General features: G+C 43.6%; 1 protein-coding gene across 1 annotated transcript in view; it reads left to right on the top strand.

Moving 5' to 3' along the window:
- LOC116564585 (palmitoyltransferase ZDHHC3-like) overlaps positions 1–797 on the top strand; it is a 35,556-nt gene extending 34,759 nt beyond the window's left edge. Inside the window, 1 exon segment of the mRNA XM_032297870.1 lies at positions 559–797. Coding sequence (XP_032153761.1) covers positions 559–797 — 239 coding nt within the window.
- The last annotated feature ends 20,186 nt before the right edge of the window (positions 798–20,983 follow it).

Below are 20,983 nucleotides of genomic sequence, written 5' to 3'. Positions count from 1 at the left end.
ATACCAACATGTATATACACATTCCAACATATATATACACATATAACTTTTACATATATAATATATATAAAAACCATTTACACACATATAACTTTTATATATATAAAAGTGATATTTTTATATATGTAAAAGTTATATGTGTATATAAATGCTTATATATAACTTATATATATGTATAACACATATACATATATGTATAAAATGTCATCATATGTGATGTGTTTATGTCTCATATATATATATAAGAGCAATAATCATATAGCTAAGAACAAAACACCTGTGTGCCTAGAGGAACAGACCATTTGCTAAAAGCATTTGTTTTACTAAAAGGATTTTTTGCATTACTGCTATAGGCTATGACTGTAAGATAGTGGAAAACACTGCAAAAATTAACAAAATAATTCAGCCTTGAATTTCTCCTAATTTGCATTTTCATTCTTATCAGATTGGAGTAATGGTAAAAAGTTGCCAGAAATATGGGCTGCTCTTCTGTTTTGTAACCATAGCCTAGGACCCTAGCTGTCTGCAGATAACTGACAGAGCCCCTCCTCTCTGCAGAGATGTGCTTGGGGCTCCACCCCACTGGGCAAAGGCAGCCCCTCGCAAAGCTTCCCTCAGCTCCAGGATGCTCCTCTCAGCCTCTGATCCACAAAGCCCTAAAAGCCTTGGGCTGTTCCCGGAGAGCGCCCCACACCAGGGAGACTCTCCAGAGAGAGAAGAAACTCACCAATATTGAGTTCGGTTTTGTCAACGCCAGCTCTTTGCTGGCACTGCTATTATTAAAAGATCAGAGCTGACCTGTTACTATCATAAGGCACTGTTCTCTCAGGGATACCAGGATTTTAAAAACTGTCTGTCTTAGGTTGGGTTCCCCTGAAGCAGATGCTGACAGGAGAATTCAGGAGCAAATGATTTATTAGAGAAGTGCTTCCACATGCCTGTAATCCCAGCACTTGGGGAGGTTGAAGTGGGCAGATCACCTGAGGTTGGGAGTTCAAGACCAGCCTGACCAACATGGAGAAAACTGTCTCTACTAAAACTACGAAATTAGCTGGGAGTGGTGGCACATGCCTGTAATCCCAGCTACTTGGGAAGCTGAAGCAGGTTCAATCACTTAAACCCGAATGGTGGAGGTTGCGGTAAACCAAGATCACGCCGTTGAACTCAAGCCTGGGCAACAAGAGCAAAACTCCATCTCAAAAAAAAAAAAAAAAGAAAGAAAGAAAAAGAAGAAGTGCTTCCAGGGAAACTGGCAAGAGAACTGGGAAGCAGGACAGGGAAAGCTTTGATCTCAGGCAAATCCTACAGAGGTAGCTTTAATCTGTTCTGGCAGGGGAGCTCTGGAGGGTGAGTTATGCCTCAAAGTCTGTCCAGAGCTTAAGCAAGGGAACCAGGTTCCAGACCCAGTCACCACTCAGTCATTGGCTGAGGGCTGGAATGTTCCAGGAATTTCCGACTCTCCACGTCCATGTGATCAAATGGCCACAGCAACCCAAAGCGGTCCTCCAAAGAAGAGTTACATATACCAGTAGTAAAAGCACATCAAGGCTGGGGAGAGGCACATAATCACGTGGAGCCCCAGAGGTGTCCCACCTGCCCATCAGGGGCTTTACCTGAAATGGATCAGTGGTGCCAGAATTCAAGGTGAAGGGGCAGGTACAGATGCTTGGAGTTAAGTTGAACCAGCCAGGACCCTGACAAGCCCGTGCCTGTCCAGCCTGTAGTCTCTGAGTTGTGATGCTGTTTTTGCCTCTTGATTTGCTCTCTGGCTTCCCCCTCAAGGCCTTTGGCATGGATCCTAAACCAAAGCTCTCTAGGTTGTTCAGCCCTCCTGCCAGGAGGACTGAGACAGAATTCATGTCCAAACCCGGAAGGTGTGTGTGGTCTAAGTCTGGTCGAGTTGGTTAAAGTTTACCAGGTTTCAAACTCTGAAGTGCAGGATCACACAACCTAAGAAACTAAGTGGCCATATTTTAGACAGAGAGTTATTATGCACCTAAACATCTCTGTGAGTTCTCTTAATTCACTCATGCTAAATGATGTCAAAAAAATCCAGGCTGTCCCCACCTTCAGCCTTTCCTCTGCCACCAACTCCCACCTTGTCATTTTTGCTTCCTTTTCCCCTCTCCTCCCTGTTTTTGTCTTTCTGACCCCACTATCCTTCTCCCAGCCGGATGGCCAGTTGTTGGGGCTGGGACCACTGTGACACACGTGAAGCCGCCTGTTTCTTCCAGGCCTTTCTGCCTCCAGCAGCTGTTAGCTGGGCATTTCAAAGGCCCATTCAAAGGGAAGGAAACAGGATGGGACACAGCAGGCTCTGCCAGGCCAGCTGGAGTGCTGGCCAGCAGCCGTCATCAGCCTGTCTTGGAAAAACAGATTGGGAATTTTCAGTCACACCTAAATCATGGCTCCTATTAAGAATCATCCAGACTCAAATTCTGAGTTATGCTTGCATCTCTGGAGCTGCAGGTATGCTGAAGCCCGTTTGCACATGAACAAACAGAAATTTTTTAAAAGATCCTTTCTTTCACAGCCAATTAAAAAGAAAAAAAAGAAGCAAGCAATCTTTTCCATAAGCCATAGTTCTACACCTTTCACTTGAAATATAAAGGATTCCTGGGATGTGCATGGAGGCTGTCTCAGGTTCCCTCCACACTCAGGAGGCCATTTGGCACACAGAACATTGCATTATGTTGGTGCAAAAGTAATTGCGATTTTTGTAATTACTTTTAATTTTGCACCAACTTAATATTACTCCAGTTATTATTCTGCAGCTCAAGGCACAAAGCCATATGCTATGCTTTCTTAAATTTATTTGAGGACTTTTGTTATTTTTACTTATCAGGTTAAGGTCAGTGTTGCATTTAACTATAAATGTGGATGTACATGTATGTTTATTGTGACACTGTTCACAATAGCAAAGACTTGGAACCAATCCAAATGCCCATCAATGATAGACTGGATAAAGAAAATGTGACACATATACACCATGAAATATTATGCAGCTGTAAAAAAGGATGAGTTCGTGTCCTTTGCAGGGACATGGATGAAGCTGGAAGCTATCATTCTCAGCAAACTGACACAAGAACAGAAATTCAAACACCACCTGTTCTCACTCAAAAGTGGGAGTTGAACAATGAGAACACATGGACACAGGAGGGGAACAACACACACTGGGGCCTGTAGGGAGGTGGGGGTCTGGGGGAGGGATAGCATTAGGAGAAATACCTACCATAACCATCATGGCACATGTACACCTATGTAACAAACCTGCATGTTCTGCACATGTGCCCCAGAACTTAAAGTATATTTTTAAAAATTAAAAATAAAAATAAATAAATATAAATGCAGAAAGCATTAAAGAATTCCTTGACTGGGAGCAGTGGCTCATGCCTATAATCCCAGCACTTTGGAAGGCTGAGGAGGGAAGATCACTAGGTCAGGAGTTTGAGACCAGCCTGATTAACATGGTGAAATACAGAAATACCCATCTCTACTAAAAATACAAAAATTAGCCCAGCGTGGTGGCATGTGCCTGTAATCTCAGCTACTCAGGAGACTGAGGCATGAAAATAGGTTGAATTCAAAAGGTGAAGGTTGCAGTGAGCCGAGATCGTGCCATTGCACTTCAGCCTGGGTGACAGAGTGGGACTCCATCTTTCAAAAAATAAAAAGAATTCCTCACTCCAGCCAGGTGAGGTGGCTCACCCCATAATCCCTTTGAGAGGCTGAGGCAGGTGGATCACTTAAGGTCAGGAGTTTGAGATCAGCCTTGCCGACGTGGGTGAAACCCCATCTCCACTAAAAATAAAAAAAGTTAGTTGGGCATGGGGTGCACGCCTATAATCCCAACTACTTGGGAATCTGAGGCACGAGAATCCTTTGAATTCAGGAGCAGGTTGCAGTGAGCCGAGATGGTACCACTGCCCTCCAGCCTGGGCAACAGAGCAATTCCATCTAAAAAAAAAAATTCTTACTCCTACATCTTTCTGTGTTTTAATCCCTGGACATTTTGCGAAGAAAAGCAGTTTCTGGGGTAGGGCTGTCAATCATATTGTGCTGCCAGCATTGTCTAAGGAAGCCATATACTCACTATTTATGCATACAGAAATGCTTATCAAATAAAAGTACTAATTGCAATTGTAACTGAGCGAGCACGAAATCACCACTGAGACGAAGACTAGGCCGAATTACAGGGTCTTTGTTGCTGGCGGCCACAGAGGACTCTCGTCTCTCTAACCCGTGGCCTGAAAGGAGGGTGTCAAGACCTTTTATGCCTGTAAACCACCTCCTGGGCGTGGGTAGGGGCGAGGGGCTTCGGACATTCCGAAGGCCAGGGGACTTTGGACATTCTGATTGTTACTTAAGTGGTTCACAGAAGTCAAGGTAAGTGTTAGTTTACACATTGTCTGGGGAGGATGGAAATTACAGACCTTAGTTACTTATTACAAGTCTTAAAACGGTGCAGGGGCCAAGATGGCGTTGGTGTGGACTGCTTGCCTGCCACATGAGGGTTACAGAGAGCAGTTTCAACGGAAAGCGGAGGTATGGTCCAGGTATGCAGTTTATGGGGCAAATACCATGTCACGCAATATGCTAAAGAGTGAAACGTGTAAGGAGATAAGCATCATATGTGATGAAATATTTATCTTTTACATTTTTTAATGTTCATTGTTACATTTCCTTTCATCCAAAAACCAGCACTATCTATTTAGGGAGGGTAGTACAATTATGTGTGCGTGTATGTTAAGCAGTAAATTAAAGAAAATATTTCTTGCAAAATGCCTGGCCAATAAAAAGTTCTAAAATAAGTCAGTTTACTATTGATAAACAGGAAAAATATCTCATCATTAAGTTTTGGAAAATTTTACTTAAACAAAATGAAGCAGGTACCTTTACTGCAAGCTGTCAGAGCTGCTTACATGCCAATAGCCTTGTGACTAGCCAAAAGAAACAGGAAAATACGCTCTAGATTCCAGACTTACATGAACATAGAATCCCTTTTTTTTTTTCTTAAGACCAGAGTTTTGCGAATGCATTTTGGAAAATACCTATTCAAACTATTCAGAAAATACATTAAGTAATTATTTTTTTTTTTTTTTTTTGAGACAAGGTCTTTCTGTCACCCTGGCTGGAGTGCAGTAGAACGATCTCGGCTCAACCTCTGCCTTGAGGGCTCAAGCAATCCTTCACCTCAAACCGCTCCCTGCCCCCGCTGCCCCCAGCAGCTGGGTCCACAGGCACACACCACCACGCTTGGCTGACTTTTGTAATTTTTTTGGTAGAGACAGATTTGCCATGTTGCCCAGGCTGGTCTCAATCTCTTTGGCCTTAAGCAATCCTCCCACCTTGGCCTCCCAAAGTGCTGGGATTACAGGCATGAGCTGCTGTACCCAATCAAGTAATACATTTTTAAAGCCAGTATCTGTTAGTATACACTTCATGAAACACAGGTTCTCACTCCCATTCACCTACCACCATCCAGCTACCTTCACTTTTAATTTGTTTGTTTCATTACTAAATGATCAATTGCGTCTTTGTACAAGTTTTGGCAAAAAGAGGTCTTGTCAGTGAACTTTAAAACATATTTTCAATTGCAGTCTTTTTGGATATTAAGTGTAACATATACATACAATGCACCCATATGTGTATATCTCTATATTTAAACAGGTTACCAATATCAGTTTTTCTTCTGAGTGGCTTCATGATGGGTAACTTACTAGATATTTCAGACAGAGAGGATTTAATACAGGCTACTCATTACTACACTGTTGAAAAGGCTGACAGAACAAAAGGGGGAGATGAGATAACCCAAATACTAGGAATGTGAGGAAATGCTATCACTCCTGGGGCTGGGGAATAAAAGGAGGTGAGAGGGTTACCAGGCACATCCTCTCCTCTGCTGCTGGGTTGTCTTGTGCTGTCTTGGACCTACCAGGGAGCAGCCACAGACTAATGTTGAAACTGCCAGGTGTAGCACCACGGAGTAAGCGCTGAGTACTGGCGCGGGAGCTGAGGAATCCCCACCCCCTATAGCAGCAGCTCAGAAGCCTGAAGCAGGCTCTCCCTCTCCTCTGCCTGCTTCCCAGTCTATTGTCAGGGCTTCCTAGGGCAGAACCTAACAGAAAGACAACTGACAAGAGTATCTGGGAAATGAAGCTTCCAGCTTCCTAAAATACACAGCAGAAAACAGAAGGGAAGGTACCGAAGCTAAGGACCCACAAAGGACCAGCACATTGGCAGAAATAAATTTAAAAAGCAATCATATTTGTAAATTTTAAAATAAAGTCATTTTTCCCCCAGACAAAATCTTGCTCTTTCGCCCAGGCTGGAGTGCAGTGGCAGCATCTCAGCTCACTGCAACCTCCACCTACCTGGTTCAAGCGTTTCTTTTGACTCAGCCTCCCAAGTAGCTGGGATTACAGGCACCCACCACCACACCCAGCTAATTTCTACATTTTTAATAGAGTCAGGGTTTCACCATGCTGGCCAGGTTGGTCTTGAGCTCCTAACCTCAGGTGATCTGCCCTCGTCAGCCTCCCAAAGTGCTGGGATTACAGGTGTGAACCACCCTACCCGGCCAAAATAAAGTCATTTCTTTTTCCTCTTACAGTCAAGAGACAAACTGGTTTCTTTGAACTTTGCAAATTTGAATTAATAATGAAGACACTAAATTAGCACTGAACTAAGGTAATTTGGGGGAAATAAGGACTTTTTTTAAAAAAAGAAAATTCTTTCAACTCAGTTTTGAAGGAATGAGAACATGAAATAAAATTCTCTTAACTTATAGTCTTAAATTTCTCTAAAATATGAGTACTTGATTTGGCAAAGCATGAAATTTTAATTAGTGCTAAGTACATCATCTCATGTCACTTCCTTTTTAAAAATGTTTTTGCTTTTTGCAAATGTCACTCCTTGCTCAGGTTCTCAGGGCTGTTAAAAATATTCACCTCTGGGCTCTTCACATGGCAAACGCTGCAGCCTGTTGTCTGTGCCACACACGTGCTGAGTAACTTAGACTGCAATTCAGTTGCAGCACAGTGAAAACTGTGGCTCTAAATGATGAGCCTGAAGCCCTCAACTTCTTGAGCTGCTTCTGAAATTATTAAAGAATGATTGAATATCATCTGGTTGAATGTTTTGCATAGCATTTCCCAAAATATAGTCTGCAAAACTCAAATTCCTTAGGCTATGAACGGGGTAGCTGAATAGGGCTTCTTTGATCTAATAAGTCTGGGGAAAATGGTTTAAACTATTGCTTTTCAAACTCCCTGTGGTAAAGGACCAATTTTTTTTTTTAACTTCCAATTTGTTGCAGACCAATTTTTTTTTTTTGTAAAATACAAAAAAACTAATTACTGAATAAATAAAATGTTAAAAAACAAAAAGAAATACTGGCCAGATGTGGTGGCTCACGCCTGTAATCCCAACACTGTGGGGTGCCAAGGCGGGTGGATCACCTGAGGTTAAGAGTTTGAGAGCAGCCTGACCAACATGAAGAAACCCCATCTCTACTGAAAATACAAAAAATTAGCCAGGCAGGGTGGCGCATGCCTGTAATCACAGCTACTCAGGAGGCTGAGGCAAGAGAATTGCTTGAACCTGGAGTCGTAGATTGCATTGAGCCGAGACCCCGCCATTGCACTCCAGCCTGAGCGACAAAAGCAAAACTCCGTCTCAAAAAAAAAAGAAATACTACCCCATCTTTTTAAAATTAGTAGTATCAACAAGCATTACATTATTCTAATTTCTTTAAAGTTTCTAAATGCTTACCTAGTTCATTTCAGTACTTAACACAGACCAACAAAAACAATTCAATAATTTAGTTGAATAAGTTTTCAGACCACACTGTATATTGAAACAAAATGTAAATGTTTCATTACTAAAGTACTTCTTTGACATTTTAGTTTGCTAATGGCCACTGGAAATTTATAAGAGTTAGATACCACTTGCAACATTAAGGATATTTGTTCAATTAAATGAAATAGAACCTCTTCTTCCGATTGGTTGGTTTTACCAGAACATCCTGTGGAATCTCTGTTGCATGTAACAGGCTTTGAGAAACACTTCTTAGTATGTTTTGTTAAACTCTAATTCTCTAAAAATTGTAGCTCCACATACGTTGTATTGGTTCACTTTGCTTCCCAGCAAACCAGTATTTTCAGGGAATTCCAAATGAGACAGAGAGGGAGACAGAGGGTGGGGACAGAGAGAGAGAGAAAGAGAGGGAAAGGGAGAGAAAGGAGGAGGGAGGAGGAAGGGAAGAAAAGAAGAAGGGAGGGGAGAGAGTATTATTTTGCATAGGCAGGCATTTATATATATACATGAAATTGATAAATAAGAGTCTGAGGGATAAAAATTCTTTGAAAGTTGTTTTGGTCTTAGCCAATTTTCTTTCTTAAATTTTCTTTCTTTTTTAGATTTTGAAAAGTCGCTGCCATATATCCAGACAAGTGGTGCTCACTGTGGAACCCACTTGTGTTTTGGAAGGAGCTGTGCTGTCAGCCCCAGGAACGTGCTCATTCATAAGGAGGGGAAGCTCATAGGCTGATGCCTCAGCCTCTGACATTCACAAGGTTAAACGTGGGCGGCTACCAAGCCAGGCTTGAGTGTGCTTTCTACTATACTTCCCTAATCAACAGGGTGGGTTCCTATGCTATCCTCTCTTCTAACTTCCTACCACTGAGACCTCAGAGATGGCAGCTGATGACATCACCACAAAATACACAGCCTTCTTGCCATCCCTTGCAGTCTGTGGATTCCTAAAGGTACACAAAGAAGGTGTAGGTGGGAATGTCAAATCCCCCTCAGGGGGAATATTTAAGGATGCAGACAGTTGGAGAACTCACATGCCTTGGATTGCCTCTACCAATTGGTGCAGGGCATGCAACCCACAGGCCTGTCCCAGAACCCTTGGACTGCGAAGCTCTGGGTTCCAGCAGCCTCAACGCTGAGTCTCCTTAGATAACTTCATCACCCTCTGAGGACCACAGTTCTTCCTCTGTACAGTAATACTGGATGACCACTATGGTTCTTTTCAGGATATAACTATGTAACCTTCAATAAAGACATAGGTCTAAGACAAATATAAGATTATATTAGTATCTACACTACAATCTACTATTAGACATAGATTGACAGGCCTCATTTGCACTTTCTAAATTATGTGGATAATTCACAATGAAAGTATACATTTGAGGCAAATGTGGAAGTGGAGGTTCCACAAAAAGCCATCTTTTATATAGAATTTTAGTGGACTAGTAACTGTTGATCTGGCTTGAAAACCCAGGAAGGTCTCCTTACACAAAACAAATACATTGCACAAGTGTTTGCTGAGGCTGTAAGCTCTGCTCACAGCAAGCCTAACCTCTCATTTCCCAGAGATCATAGGATGGAATCATGCTATGATGAAGTGCTTGAAAAACAATCTTTCCTGAGAGAAAGTTTTATCGTGAGTCCCAGCTCAGAAAGTGCCTAGTTAGGCTAATTAATATGGAATAATTAATTTAATTAATAAGCCATCCAAGGGCCAGCAGCATCAGCATCTATTAGGAGCATGCTAGAAATGCAGACTCTCAGGCCTCAGCCCAGACCTACTGAATTGGAATCTGCATTTTTACCCGACTTTAAAGTTTGAGAAACTCAGAGCTAAAAGGAAACTGCATTCTGAGTGCTCTGTGCATACAATTGTGAATAAATATGAGTTACTCAGCCTTGAGGGATTCCGGTAAATCAAACTGAGGCTGGTTGAGGTGCAAGCCAGTAAATCTGAGAGGGGGAAAACTCCAGAAAGGGAACCTGAGCGTGGACACAGATAATTTATCTGCTACTTTTGCATAGAATTGGATTAGCTCTTTGTTATTTTTCCTTAATTTGATTCTTTAAATAGAGCTATTAAGACTCAGGTCTAAGGGGTCAGAGTCATCAACCAAAGTGGTGCTGAGAATTAAGAAAGTGACTGTCTCTTCTCTTTTAACATTTTGTGCGCTTTTAGGGGGAAGGGAGGTAAGTACATCCCCATCTTGCCCAGATCAGGGGTCCTTAACTAGTGGTCTGTGATCTGGCCATCGTGTGCCGGGAGATATCAGGTCTCCAGCATCCAACTACCCAGGTTTTAATCTAAAGTCTGCACTTTGCCAACCATGTAATTTCAGGCAATTTCATCTCTGAGAGTCTTCATTTCCTCTGTGGTAAAATGAGAATACTGATACTTATACTGTCCTCACAAGCAATTCAAAGATATAGAGCCTCTAAAGCACCTACCTGGGATTAGGCAATCATGGCAGAGTAGCAAATATGAACGTCTTTCCCAGTTCCAGTGTACCAGGGTGCTTTAGCCCACCCTCCCTGTTTCAAAGCCGCGCTACACCAGCTCCTCATCCCGTGGTTTGACAAACATATTTTTAGGGCCTTAGGTGAGCCAGGCAAATTAATAAATAACAGAGCCTTCACTGTGGAGGTCTTCATCCAGTAAGAGGTTCATATGGAGTTCAATGATTCTGAGACTTTCAGATTTCACAAGTCATTAAAATTTCAGAATAATTTAGGGCAGTGATAGAGGGTTGCCAACTTTTGTGTGTGTAGCAATTGTTGAGAAAATTGTTTTGAAACTTTCATTGTTTCTAAAAGAAAAGCCTATTTTAACATCAAAAAGTAGGATATTATTGAAATGTGATATGGCTGGCTTAGAGTTAGAACTTGAGAAATGCCATTTTGTACAAGACAAAGCTATTTTCCAAAAATAAATTGTAACGACTGCCCCATTCTCCTCGCAATAACTGCTGACCTTGGCTTCTGTAAAGTTGCTTGCCCTGCATCCCCTCACCCTCTTGGTCCTAAATCCAGGATGTGGTTTTTCAGCTTAAAACCCCCAGTCCCCCTGAGCCCGGGATCACAGGTTGGAGAGATGTGAGTCCTCTGTGGTCACCGGCATAATAAATGACCCTGCAATCTGCCATACTTTTGTCTTGGTGCTAACTTTTCACGTTCGGTCCAGTACTACAAAGGCACCCCTTTTTATATGAATAAATGAATTTAACTCTTTGAAATATATTGCATTGTGCTTTTTAAAGAAATCTCAGTGTAAATAAACGAAAACCTCTGCATGAGCCTGTGGTATTTGGTACCCACTTCCTCTTAAAACAGCAGAAGACTAAAGGGATAGGTTTTACACAGAAGTTTCCAGAAGGTCCTGAGGCCTGAGGTTTGCTCACCATATCTAAGCTCTACCTTCACCCCGCTTCTCTACAACACTCCAAGGATTTTTTTTTTTTGGAGACAGAGTCTCATTGTGTCACCCAGGCTGGAGTACAGTGGGGTGATCTTGGCTCACTTCAACCTCCGCCTCCCAGGTTGAAGCAATTCTCCTGCCTCAGCCTCCCGAATAACTGAGACTTCAGGTGCACATCACCATAGCCAGCTAATTTTTGTATTTTTTGTAGACATAGTGTTTCTCCATGTTGCCCAGAGGCTGGTCTCAGACTACTGAACTTAAGTGACCTGCCTGCCTCAGCCTCCCAAAGTGCTGGGATTACAGGCATGAGCCACCATGCACAGCCTGAATATGTTTTATTTGCATAAATCAATGCTTTCGGTAGGTCCTGGTTACAGTCGGGCTTTGGGAGGAAGCTGAAGAGTCTAGCAGATATCAATTAATTCGATTATTTTATTTAATACACTCAGCAAATAGATGTGTTTCTAAAAGAACAGAAAGGAACCACATCCATATATAGACAGATGCTATTGTCAGTTGGGTGGGATTACAGGTTATTTTTCTGTGCTTTGGGCGTTTTAGTACTTTCCACATTTCCCCCAGGAAGATATATTATTTATACAATAAGAAAAAAGAGTTTATCTTGAAAAAAATAAGAACGTTAAAACTTTTGGACTATGGGTGGGGGACTCCCTGGAATTACGCAGTACGTTACCTGCCCAGCCATATGTGACGTGCCTGCATGAAATACACTTAGGGCCACTGCATACCCTTTTATATCTTTTGAATTCTTTTTTCTTTGTTTGTTTTGTTTTGTTTTGTTTCATTTTGAGACAGAGTCTCACTCTGTTGCCCAGGCTGCAGTGCAGTGGCATGATATCTGCTCACTTTGACCTATGCTCCCGGGTTCGAGTGATTCTCGTGCCTCAGCCTCCTGAGTACCTGGGGTTGCAGGCTCATGCCACCATGCCTGGCTAGTTTTTGTATTTTTAATAGAGACGGGGTTTCACTATGTTGACCAGGCTGGTCTCAAACTTCTGACCTCAAATTATAGGCCCACCTCGACTTCCCAAAGTGCTGGGATTACAGGAGTGAGCCACCATGCCCAGCCTATATTTTTTGAATTCTGTGTTGCATGCATAGAGTATATATTCAAAAAATAATTGGTTAACTTTGGAAATGTTTGGAACATTCAAAGGGGAGTTCCTGTAAACTAAGGTTTACCTCATTTTCTACCTACCCTTACCAAACCTCGCCCAACCCTCCCCATCTTTGGGCCTTGGGAGGCTCCTTCTGTGGCCACCTAACTGGGAAGCAGGTGCTGTCCCAATTAGACAGGGTAGAAGATGTGATTGTCTCATCTGACAGTGTGGCCTGACTTAGCTTGATTGTTACAATTAGGATTACAAATCATGAATCAAAACAAAATCCACTTCAAAAGTCCAGTGCTCACCAAAGCATGATGCTGTATGAGAAAGTTAGGTGTGAAAGAAAAAATAAAGGGCTTTGTGAAGCCAGGCCACAGATGACACTGGGTGGACAGAACTCTGGGACCTTCTGGGGCCTGTCTCAGGTCTTTAAGGTAAGCTGAACATTTCTACTCATGAGTAAATATTTGAGGTGAAAGCTTTTTTGCTCACCTAATTATCATTTTTTTCAAAGCATCTGCTTCTGGGGGAAGATTAATTAGTTGGCTATTCCTAAAGGATGGATTTGAGGAGATCAAAGCCCTGCAAAATGGAATGGAGACAGAACTAAACTGTGGAAATGTTCTCTTTGGAGGAATGATGAACAGAATCCATTGAAGCAGCGTCACTATACGCAAGCTTTGCTCTGATTTTCTTTTGTTTCTCTCAGAAAAGAGAGGCTCCTACTAGGATGCAAATATTTAACTTAAACTGTATTTTACTAGCATTCTCATTGAAGAACTTCCACCTAAAAGTTTCTCTCTCTTTTTGGATAAGCACATCAGAGTGGTATTCTGTCTAAGACTACATGCAGACACCTTTTAGATACTTCGTGTGAAAAATACAAGACTCAAGGACAGCTACCTTATGTGCGCCTCAAATGTTTCCTCATTTTCATCCACCAGAACTTTTCCTTATAGATTTAAACAAGTCAACCAGCAAATAGGTATTGACAGTCTATGCAAGTTTACCCAACGTCTGTGCAGACACCTTGAGCTCAGGGACTCAGCTTGCCAGTGTCCCTGTCCCTAGCCCATGGGACTTTGCTCCTCCATGGTTTTTAATTTCGTTTTTAAAACATTGTTGTCCAGGCACGGTGGCTCACGCCTGTAATCCCAACACTTTGGGAGGCCAAGGCAGGCAAATCACAAGGTCAGGAGATTAAGATCATTCTGGCCAACACAGTGAAACTCCATCTCTACTAAAAATACAGAAAATTAGCCAGGCATGGTGGTATGCACCGGTATCAATTCCCTGCAATTCCAGCACTTTGGGAGGCCAAGGCAGGCAGATCACTTGAGGTCAGGAGTTCAGACCAGCTTGGCCAATATGGCAAAACCTTGTCTCTACTAAAAATACAAAAGTTAGCCGATTGTGGTGGCTCACACCTGTAGTCTAAGCTGCTTGGGAGTCTGAGGCAGGAGAATCCCTTGAACCTGGGAGGCAGAGGTTGCAGTGAACCTAGATGACACCACTGCTTTTCAACCTGGGTGACAGAGCAAGACTCCATCTCAAAAAAAAAAAAAAATAAATAAAAATAAAAATAAATAAATAAATTGGTTGAATAAGTAGCCAGTGGATTTCTATTTTCCTAACTTATAAAGAAGTTAAACAATTTCCTCAAGGACATGCAACAAGGAAATGACAGAAATGGAGTTCAAACTAGCTCCACTGAACTTCAGAGTTCCAGCTCTCACCTCCCACCCAGAGAGCTGCTCTGTGGCTGGCTTAGAGTCTCTGAGAGAAATGACACACACATGTCTGTCTGTATCACATGTCTGTCACTAGCTTTCTTCTAGGATACCTGTTTCAAAAAATAAAAGTATCTTTACAATAATTAAAAACAATCTTAGCTGGGCGCGGTGGCTCACGCCTGTAATCCCAGCACTTTGGGAGGCCGAGGCGGGTGGATCACGAGGTCAAGAGATAGAGACCATCCTGGTCAACATGGTGAAACCCCGTCTCTACTAAAAATACAGAAAATCAGCTGGGCATGGTGGCGCGTGCCTGTAATCCCAGCTACTCAGGAGGCTGAGGCAGGAGAATTGCCTGAACCCAGGAGGCAGAGGTTGTGGTGAGCCGAGATCGCGCCATTGCACTCCAGCCTGGGTAACAAGAGCGAAACTCCGTCTCAAAAAAAATAAATAAATAAAATAAATAAAAAATAAATAAAAAAAATAAAAACAATCTTAAAGAAAAGACAACTACTAGGGTGTGAAATGAAAAAAGTATGGTACATTCCAAAAGTGCTTGAGGGTGATTACGTTTAATACTGATTAAAGTCCTGAATTCTTGAAATAAACTTATTTCTTATAGGCCAGTACAGTCATTAGAATGAAGGTACATTTCAGCATATTCAGTATTTAAAGGGACAATTCATAACTTTACACTAATGCATGTATTTATAGCATGCTCCAGATAGTAATTAGTTGCCTAAAGGATAAATAGCTTCATGAACTATGTGATAGATATCGTAGAGCTTCTCCAGCTTATGCACTTTAGAATGTGGGACACGTAGAGTGCAGCATGGCGTAGAATAAAGCATTGTAGAGAAAAGCTGTTTTAGCTTGTCTGGATCTAGAATGGGAGCCCAGTTCCAATTCCCACTTCTCCACCAAGCCTGGAGCCTGTTTCATCTGTCAATACCTACTTCATCATCTTAAAAACGAAGCCTATGAAGGGACAGCGGCTAACCCAGAGAGGGCACGTGATGTATTTTATAGTTATTCTGTCACACACACACACACATATAACCAAAGGTTTCGATAAAATATAAAAGTAATATTGAATGAAACATACCATGTACAAGATGAGGAGATAAATTATCCTAAAGATGCAACTTTTTATCATGTTCCTTTTAAGATTTAATGCAATCCAAATCAAAATTTCAAAGAATTTCTGTAGCATTCAATAATGCCATTTTAAAAAATGGGATTACTGAATGGCCATTACGGTGGCTCACACCAGTAATTCCATCATTTCAAAAGACCAAGGAAAGAGGGTCGCTTGAAGTCAGGAGTTTGAGACCAGCCTGGCCAGCAAAACAAGACCCCATCTCTACAAGAAAATAGCTGCGTGGGGTGGTACATGTCTGTAGTCCCAGCTACTTGGGAGGCTGAGGCAGGAGGATCGCTTCAGCTTACAAGTTCAAGGCTGCAGTGAGCTGTGATTGCACCACTGCACTCCAGCCTGGGCAAGAGAGCAAGACTCTGTCTCAAAAACAAAGTTGTTTTGAGTGCTAATTAAGAGGGAAATACCCAAAGCAGAAAGAAAATGCCCTATCTGCCAGAAGTAGCCACTGTTAACTGACTGGCAAATACTCTTTTAGACTTTTCTCTCTTTATACACAAATACACCTGCAACTTCCATGCTCTGTAGCTATTATGTAGGAGGGCAAGTTTATTTCACCTATAACCACAGGGTTTCTGTTAGGCATTAGCACATATGAATCATCCAGAATTATGTGTAAAGAGCCCCGGATCTGAGCAGGGAGCCTGTAAACCTAGAAGAATCTTTTTGCTCTTTCCTCACACCCCTGCCCACACACGCACATGGCAGAGTGGCAGCCTTCTGCTACCAGTGGGATCAGCCTAGACTTTGGGAGTCAAGTGATTGGTCACCAGTGTGTGGCCTGGGTTTTGGCTTCTCTGTTCTACAGATAAAAGCCAAGGCTCACTCCATCTACAGGTGTGTATTTAACTGCACCATTTCTGGGTAAAAAGCCGTGAGGATAACATTTTCCTTCAAATGCATTGAATGCCAGCATTCCATACAGTAAAATAACCCTTACCATTGTCTAGGACAAGGCCCTGGCAAGGTGCAGCAGGCACTCACAGAGGGTGACTATCTTAGTCCACTTTTGCAGCTATAACAGAATAACTGAGACTAGGCAATTTATAAAGAACAGAATGTATCCTCTCGCAGTTCTGGAGGCTGGGAAGTCCAAGACCAAAGCACTGGCGTCTGGGGTGGGCCGCCATACTGCGCCCTCACATGGAAGGACAGATGGAAGGACAAGAGAACTCATTTTCACATGGCAGAAGAGCTGAAGGCAACCCCACTCCTCAACCCCTTTTGATAATGGCACTGAGCTGTCGATGAGGGCAGAGCCCTCATGACCTGAGCACCTCCCAAAAGGCCACACCTCACAGCACTGTCACACTGGGGATAAAGTTCCCAACGCGTTCATTTGGGAGAGGACATATTCAAAGCTGGCAGTGATTAAATAATACTTAGTAAAAGGACTAGCTTCAAAAGTGCGACCCAGGTGAAGGGGCTACAGGGAGCCGTGAGGCACCCTGGGGCTTTGTTTTCTTTTTCTCTCACGCTGGTTCTTGCTCTCATTCTCTCCTCTTTCTCTCTCTGCCTTCTACTGCAGCCTCTAGCAAAGACAGTTGAATTTATGGAGTAAATACACGCCTGATATAACTCCACTGCACCTTATAACTACCTTACTATTACCCTTTTAACCTTTCCTTCCACTCCTTGGGTTCAGGGAAAGCCCTGAATTTTCAGCTGTATAGATCCAATTCCCCAACTCCTCCTGGGAGAAAACTGTCTTTTCTTTTCTTTCTTTCTTTCTTTTTTTTTTTTTTGGAGCCTGGCTTTGTCACCCAGGCTGGAGTGCAGTGGTGCCAGCTTGGCGCACTGCAACTTCCACCTCCCGGGTTCAAGTGACTCTCCTGCCTCAGCTTCCTGAGTAGCTATAATTACAGGCATTCACCACCATGCCCAGCTAATTTTTTCTGTATTTTTAGTAGAGATAGGGTTTCGCCATGTTGTCCAGGATGGTCTTGAACTCCTCACCTCAGGCGATCCGTCTGCCTTGGCCTCCCATAGTGCTAGGATTATAGGCGTGAGCCACTGCACCCAGCAGAAACTGCCTTTTCTTCTTCTTTTTTTAAAATCTTCCTCTGTCGCCCAGGCTGGAGTGCAGTGGCACAATCTCCGCTCATTGCAACTTCTGCCTCCCAGGTTCAAAAGATTCTCCTGTTTCAGCCTCCCAAGTAGCTGGGATTACAGGCACCATGCTCAGCTAATTTTTCTATTTTTAGTAGAGATGACGTTTCACCATGTTGACGAGGCTACTCTTGAACTCCTGAACTCAAGTGATCCGCTCACCTCGGCCTCCCAAAGTGCTAGAATTACAGATGTAAACCACCGCGCCCACCTGAAGCTGCCTTTTCTTTGCCTCTTGGATTTCTCTGCACCAGCATCCCTGGTGAGGGTTTGCCGTGTTATGCTTTGCTGCGCTCAGCGTGCTGGGCACAGTAACAAGCTAACACGTGGGTACTCCACATGGCTGGCTGGGATGAGCGCCTGAAACTGCCTCTCAAGATCTGAACTTGGTGTTGCCCACAGGCTCCATACCCTTTCCCTCTGGTCCGTTGTACACCTACACTCTCACAACACCTAAGAGCGTTTCTTCAGGAGGAGACCAGGGGCTGTCACCTGCCTCTCCCATACACATCCATGCAGAAGCTTAGAGCAGCCTGTGAGTTTGGCCTAGATCTTCATGATCACTGATGCCTCTGTCCACGGCCAACACTTCCCCTATCTGATTACAGCCTCTTTGGATTTGCTTTTGATATACCAGCCCAGGTTCAAGAGCAGCCAGCTACCTTTTATCACTACCCAACGGAGGTAACCTCCATGGTAGAGAAGATTCCACTGGGGTGTCAGCTCAGCACGTGCAGTGGCTCCTGCCCACACTTTGTCTAAGTCGCAACCTGTTTTCTCCCTTACAAACCCCTTGTACCCTGCCTCACTTGAAACGTGTTCAGCTCCCACTAAATAATTAGAAATCATTTTGCCCACTACTTGCCAAGTGGTCAGGAACCAGGTCCCTTCCTCTAGTCTGCTCGCTCTCCCAAAGACCCACCCAGAGCCAGCCCTGGATGGACCCTAGATCAAGGAGCGCTCTGCTTTCCACCCAGACACCACTCGGTAGAATCCTGCAAATTCTCCAGACCGCCTCTGATACATTCCATCTTGTAGCTCTTCCTTAACTGATTCCAATCCACGCCACCACCACCCACTCCCTGGGCCAGCTCTGCATCCCCCACCAAAGGCTTCGCTTTTCATTCCTGGGAGAAACACGGGCCCCATCACCTGCTTCTCCTCCATCCTGGTAACTTGAAGCAGCGCCCATGGGAGCTTTTGTCTGCTCTGGTCCTGCCAGTTCAGTTAAGATACATCGCTGGCAGACCTGTTCCCCCTCTGAGGGGAGGGGACGACTCTTCCACACAGTCTGCCTAGATTCACCAACTACTAATATCTCATCTCACTTGCTTAATACATACACATCTATAAATTTTGAATATATGTGCATATGTTCTAAATACATATGTATTGTGTATACATGCATACACATATATGCATGTTTATATGTGTATACATATGTGGATAGGTATGTAAACATGTATATATGTATATGTGTGTAGCTGAACGATTTGAGAGTCCACTGACAACACTGTGCCTCTTTGAAATACTTCAGTGTGGCACTTAAGGAGAAGGATGCTTTCTTACATAACCTCAATACAATTAAGAGAGGAAATTCAACACAGAGATAACACCACTATATAATATATAGACGATATTCAAATTTTAACAATTGTCTCAAAACGGCCTTTGTAGCATTTTTTTTTCCTAATTCTCCTTCCAGTTTAAGATCCCTACTGCACTTGGCTGTCACGTCTTTCTGAGCCTCCTTTATCCTGGAAGATTTGCTTGGCCTTTTTCCTTCAGGACACTGACGTTTTTGAAGAGACAGGCAGGCATTTTGTAGACTGCTATTCAATTCAAATTTGATTATTTCTTCATGGTTAGATTCAGATCAGGGCATACTGGCAGCAATGCTGTAGAAGTGATATAGCTCCTCAGCATATTCAATTGTGGCAGGAGAAGCTTTGAATAAATCAGTTTAAATTCTCCTCCCTGGAGTTCTCTTTCCCTTCCCGCATGTGAGCAGATAGGAGATCCTGGCCTCCTTACCTCGGGGAGATCTGAGGCAGGGCAGGAAGTCGTAGTCCCCTCCAGGTCCCCTTCCTGGCTTTTATTTCCAAAAGCATAGGCTCAACGAGAAGAGATGGAGGGACTTTGAAGGAAGCATGAAGCAGAGGAAAGGAAAGAATTGTCTCAGACCCAAAGGAAATTCTCCCAGGGTAGGGACAGGAGAGAGAAGTGTGTGATTCCCACTAGGAAACAGAAGCAGCATCCTACTCCCTGGCAGGACCTCAGAGGGAAGCACTGTGTGATGCCCCAGGCAGGCGGCATCCTAGGCCTGGGCCCCGGACTTAACAAAGACTCCTGTGCTCCCAGTAGGAGAAGGCCCAACAGAGCTAGCAGCTCTGAAGCTTCGGACTAAGAGAGCAGGGGCCTGCTGACTGCAGCCTGGGGTTCTCGCCAGTGCCAGGCCCCAAGAATGACCAGAACCTCCATGCTCCCCTAGGACATCAGCACAGCCCTACCAATGACTGCCCAGCAGTCAGTGGACTTGAAGGTAAAATCAAGTTTATTTAAGAAAAGCAAACGTGATTGGGCACAGTGGCGCACATGTGTAATCCTAGCACTTTGGCAGGCCAAGGTGAGAGGATCACTTGAGCCCAGGAGTTAGAGACCAGCCTGGACAACATGGTAAGACTCCATCTCTACAAAACTGTAAAAATTAGCCAAGTGTGGTGCTGCAAGACCGTGGTTCCAGCTATTTAGGAAGCTGTAGTGGGAGGATTGCTTGACCTCAAGAAGTTGGGCTTGCAGTAAGCCATGATTGTGCCATTACACTGCCACGTTGGCAACAGAGCAAAACCTTGGGGGAAAAAAAGGAAGAAAAGAAGGAAGGAAGGGAGGGAGAGAGGGAGGGAAAGAGAGAGAGAGAGAAAGAAAGAAAAGAAAGAAAAGAAAGAAAGAAAGAAAAAGAAGGAAGGAAGGAAGGACGGAAAGAGGAAGGAAGGAAGGAGAGAGAGCGAGAGAGAGAAAGAAAGAGGAAGGAAGGAAGAAAGGAAGGAGTGACAGAGGGGGGAGAGAAAGATGGAAAGAAAGAAAGAGAGAGGGAGGAAGGAAAGGAAGGAAGGAAGGAAGGAAAAAGGGGAGAGAGAGTGCAGAAAGAGAGGGAAAGAAGAAAGCAAGAAGGAAGGAGGCGGGACGTGGTGGCTCACACCTGTAATCCCAGCACTTTGGGAGGCTGAGGCGGGCGGATCACCTGAGGTCAGGAGTTCGAGACCCACCTGGCCAACATGGTGAAACCCCATCTCTGTTAAAAAAAAAAAAAAAAAAAAAAAAAAAAGAAGAAGAAAAGGAAGGAAGAAGGAAGGAAGGAAGGAAGGAGGGAGGGAGGGAAGGAAAGGAGGAGGGAAGGAAGGAAGGAGGGAGGGAGGGAGGGAAGGAAGGAAGGAGGGAAGGAAGGAAGGGGGCTCAGGAAACCCAACATTTCTTTTATCCCCAGATTTCTGGCTGAAATTCAGGCCTGCTGAACACACCCCTCACCACAGCCCCTCTACCAGGTGTGGGCCCAGCTTTACGTAGTTCATGCTGGAATTTTATGCAGAAAACTGGTTGCAAAAGATGCTTAAAGGGCCGAGGGAGC

Source organism: Sapajus apella, unplaced genomic scaffold (genome assembly GCF_009761245.1).
Source record: "Sapajus apella isolate SASKATOON/1434 unplaced genomic scaffold, GSC_monkey_1.0 scaffold37, whole genome shotgun sequence".
NCBI classification, from domain to species: domain Eukaryota; kingdom Metazoa; phylum Chordata; class Mammalia; order Primates; family Cebidae; genus Sapajus; species Sapajus apella.
The sequence above is the reverse complement of the archived record's forward strand: the minus strand, read 5'-3'. Positions and strand labels throughout refer to the sequence as shown.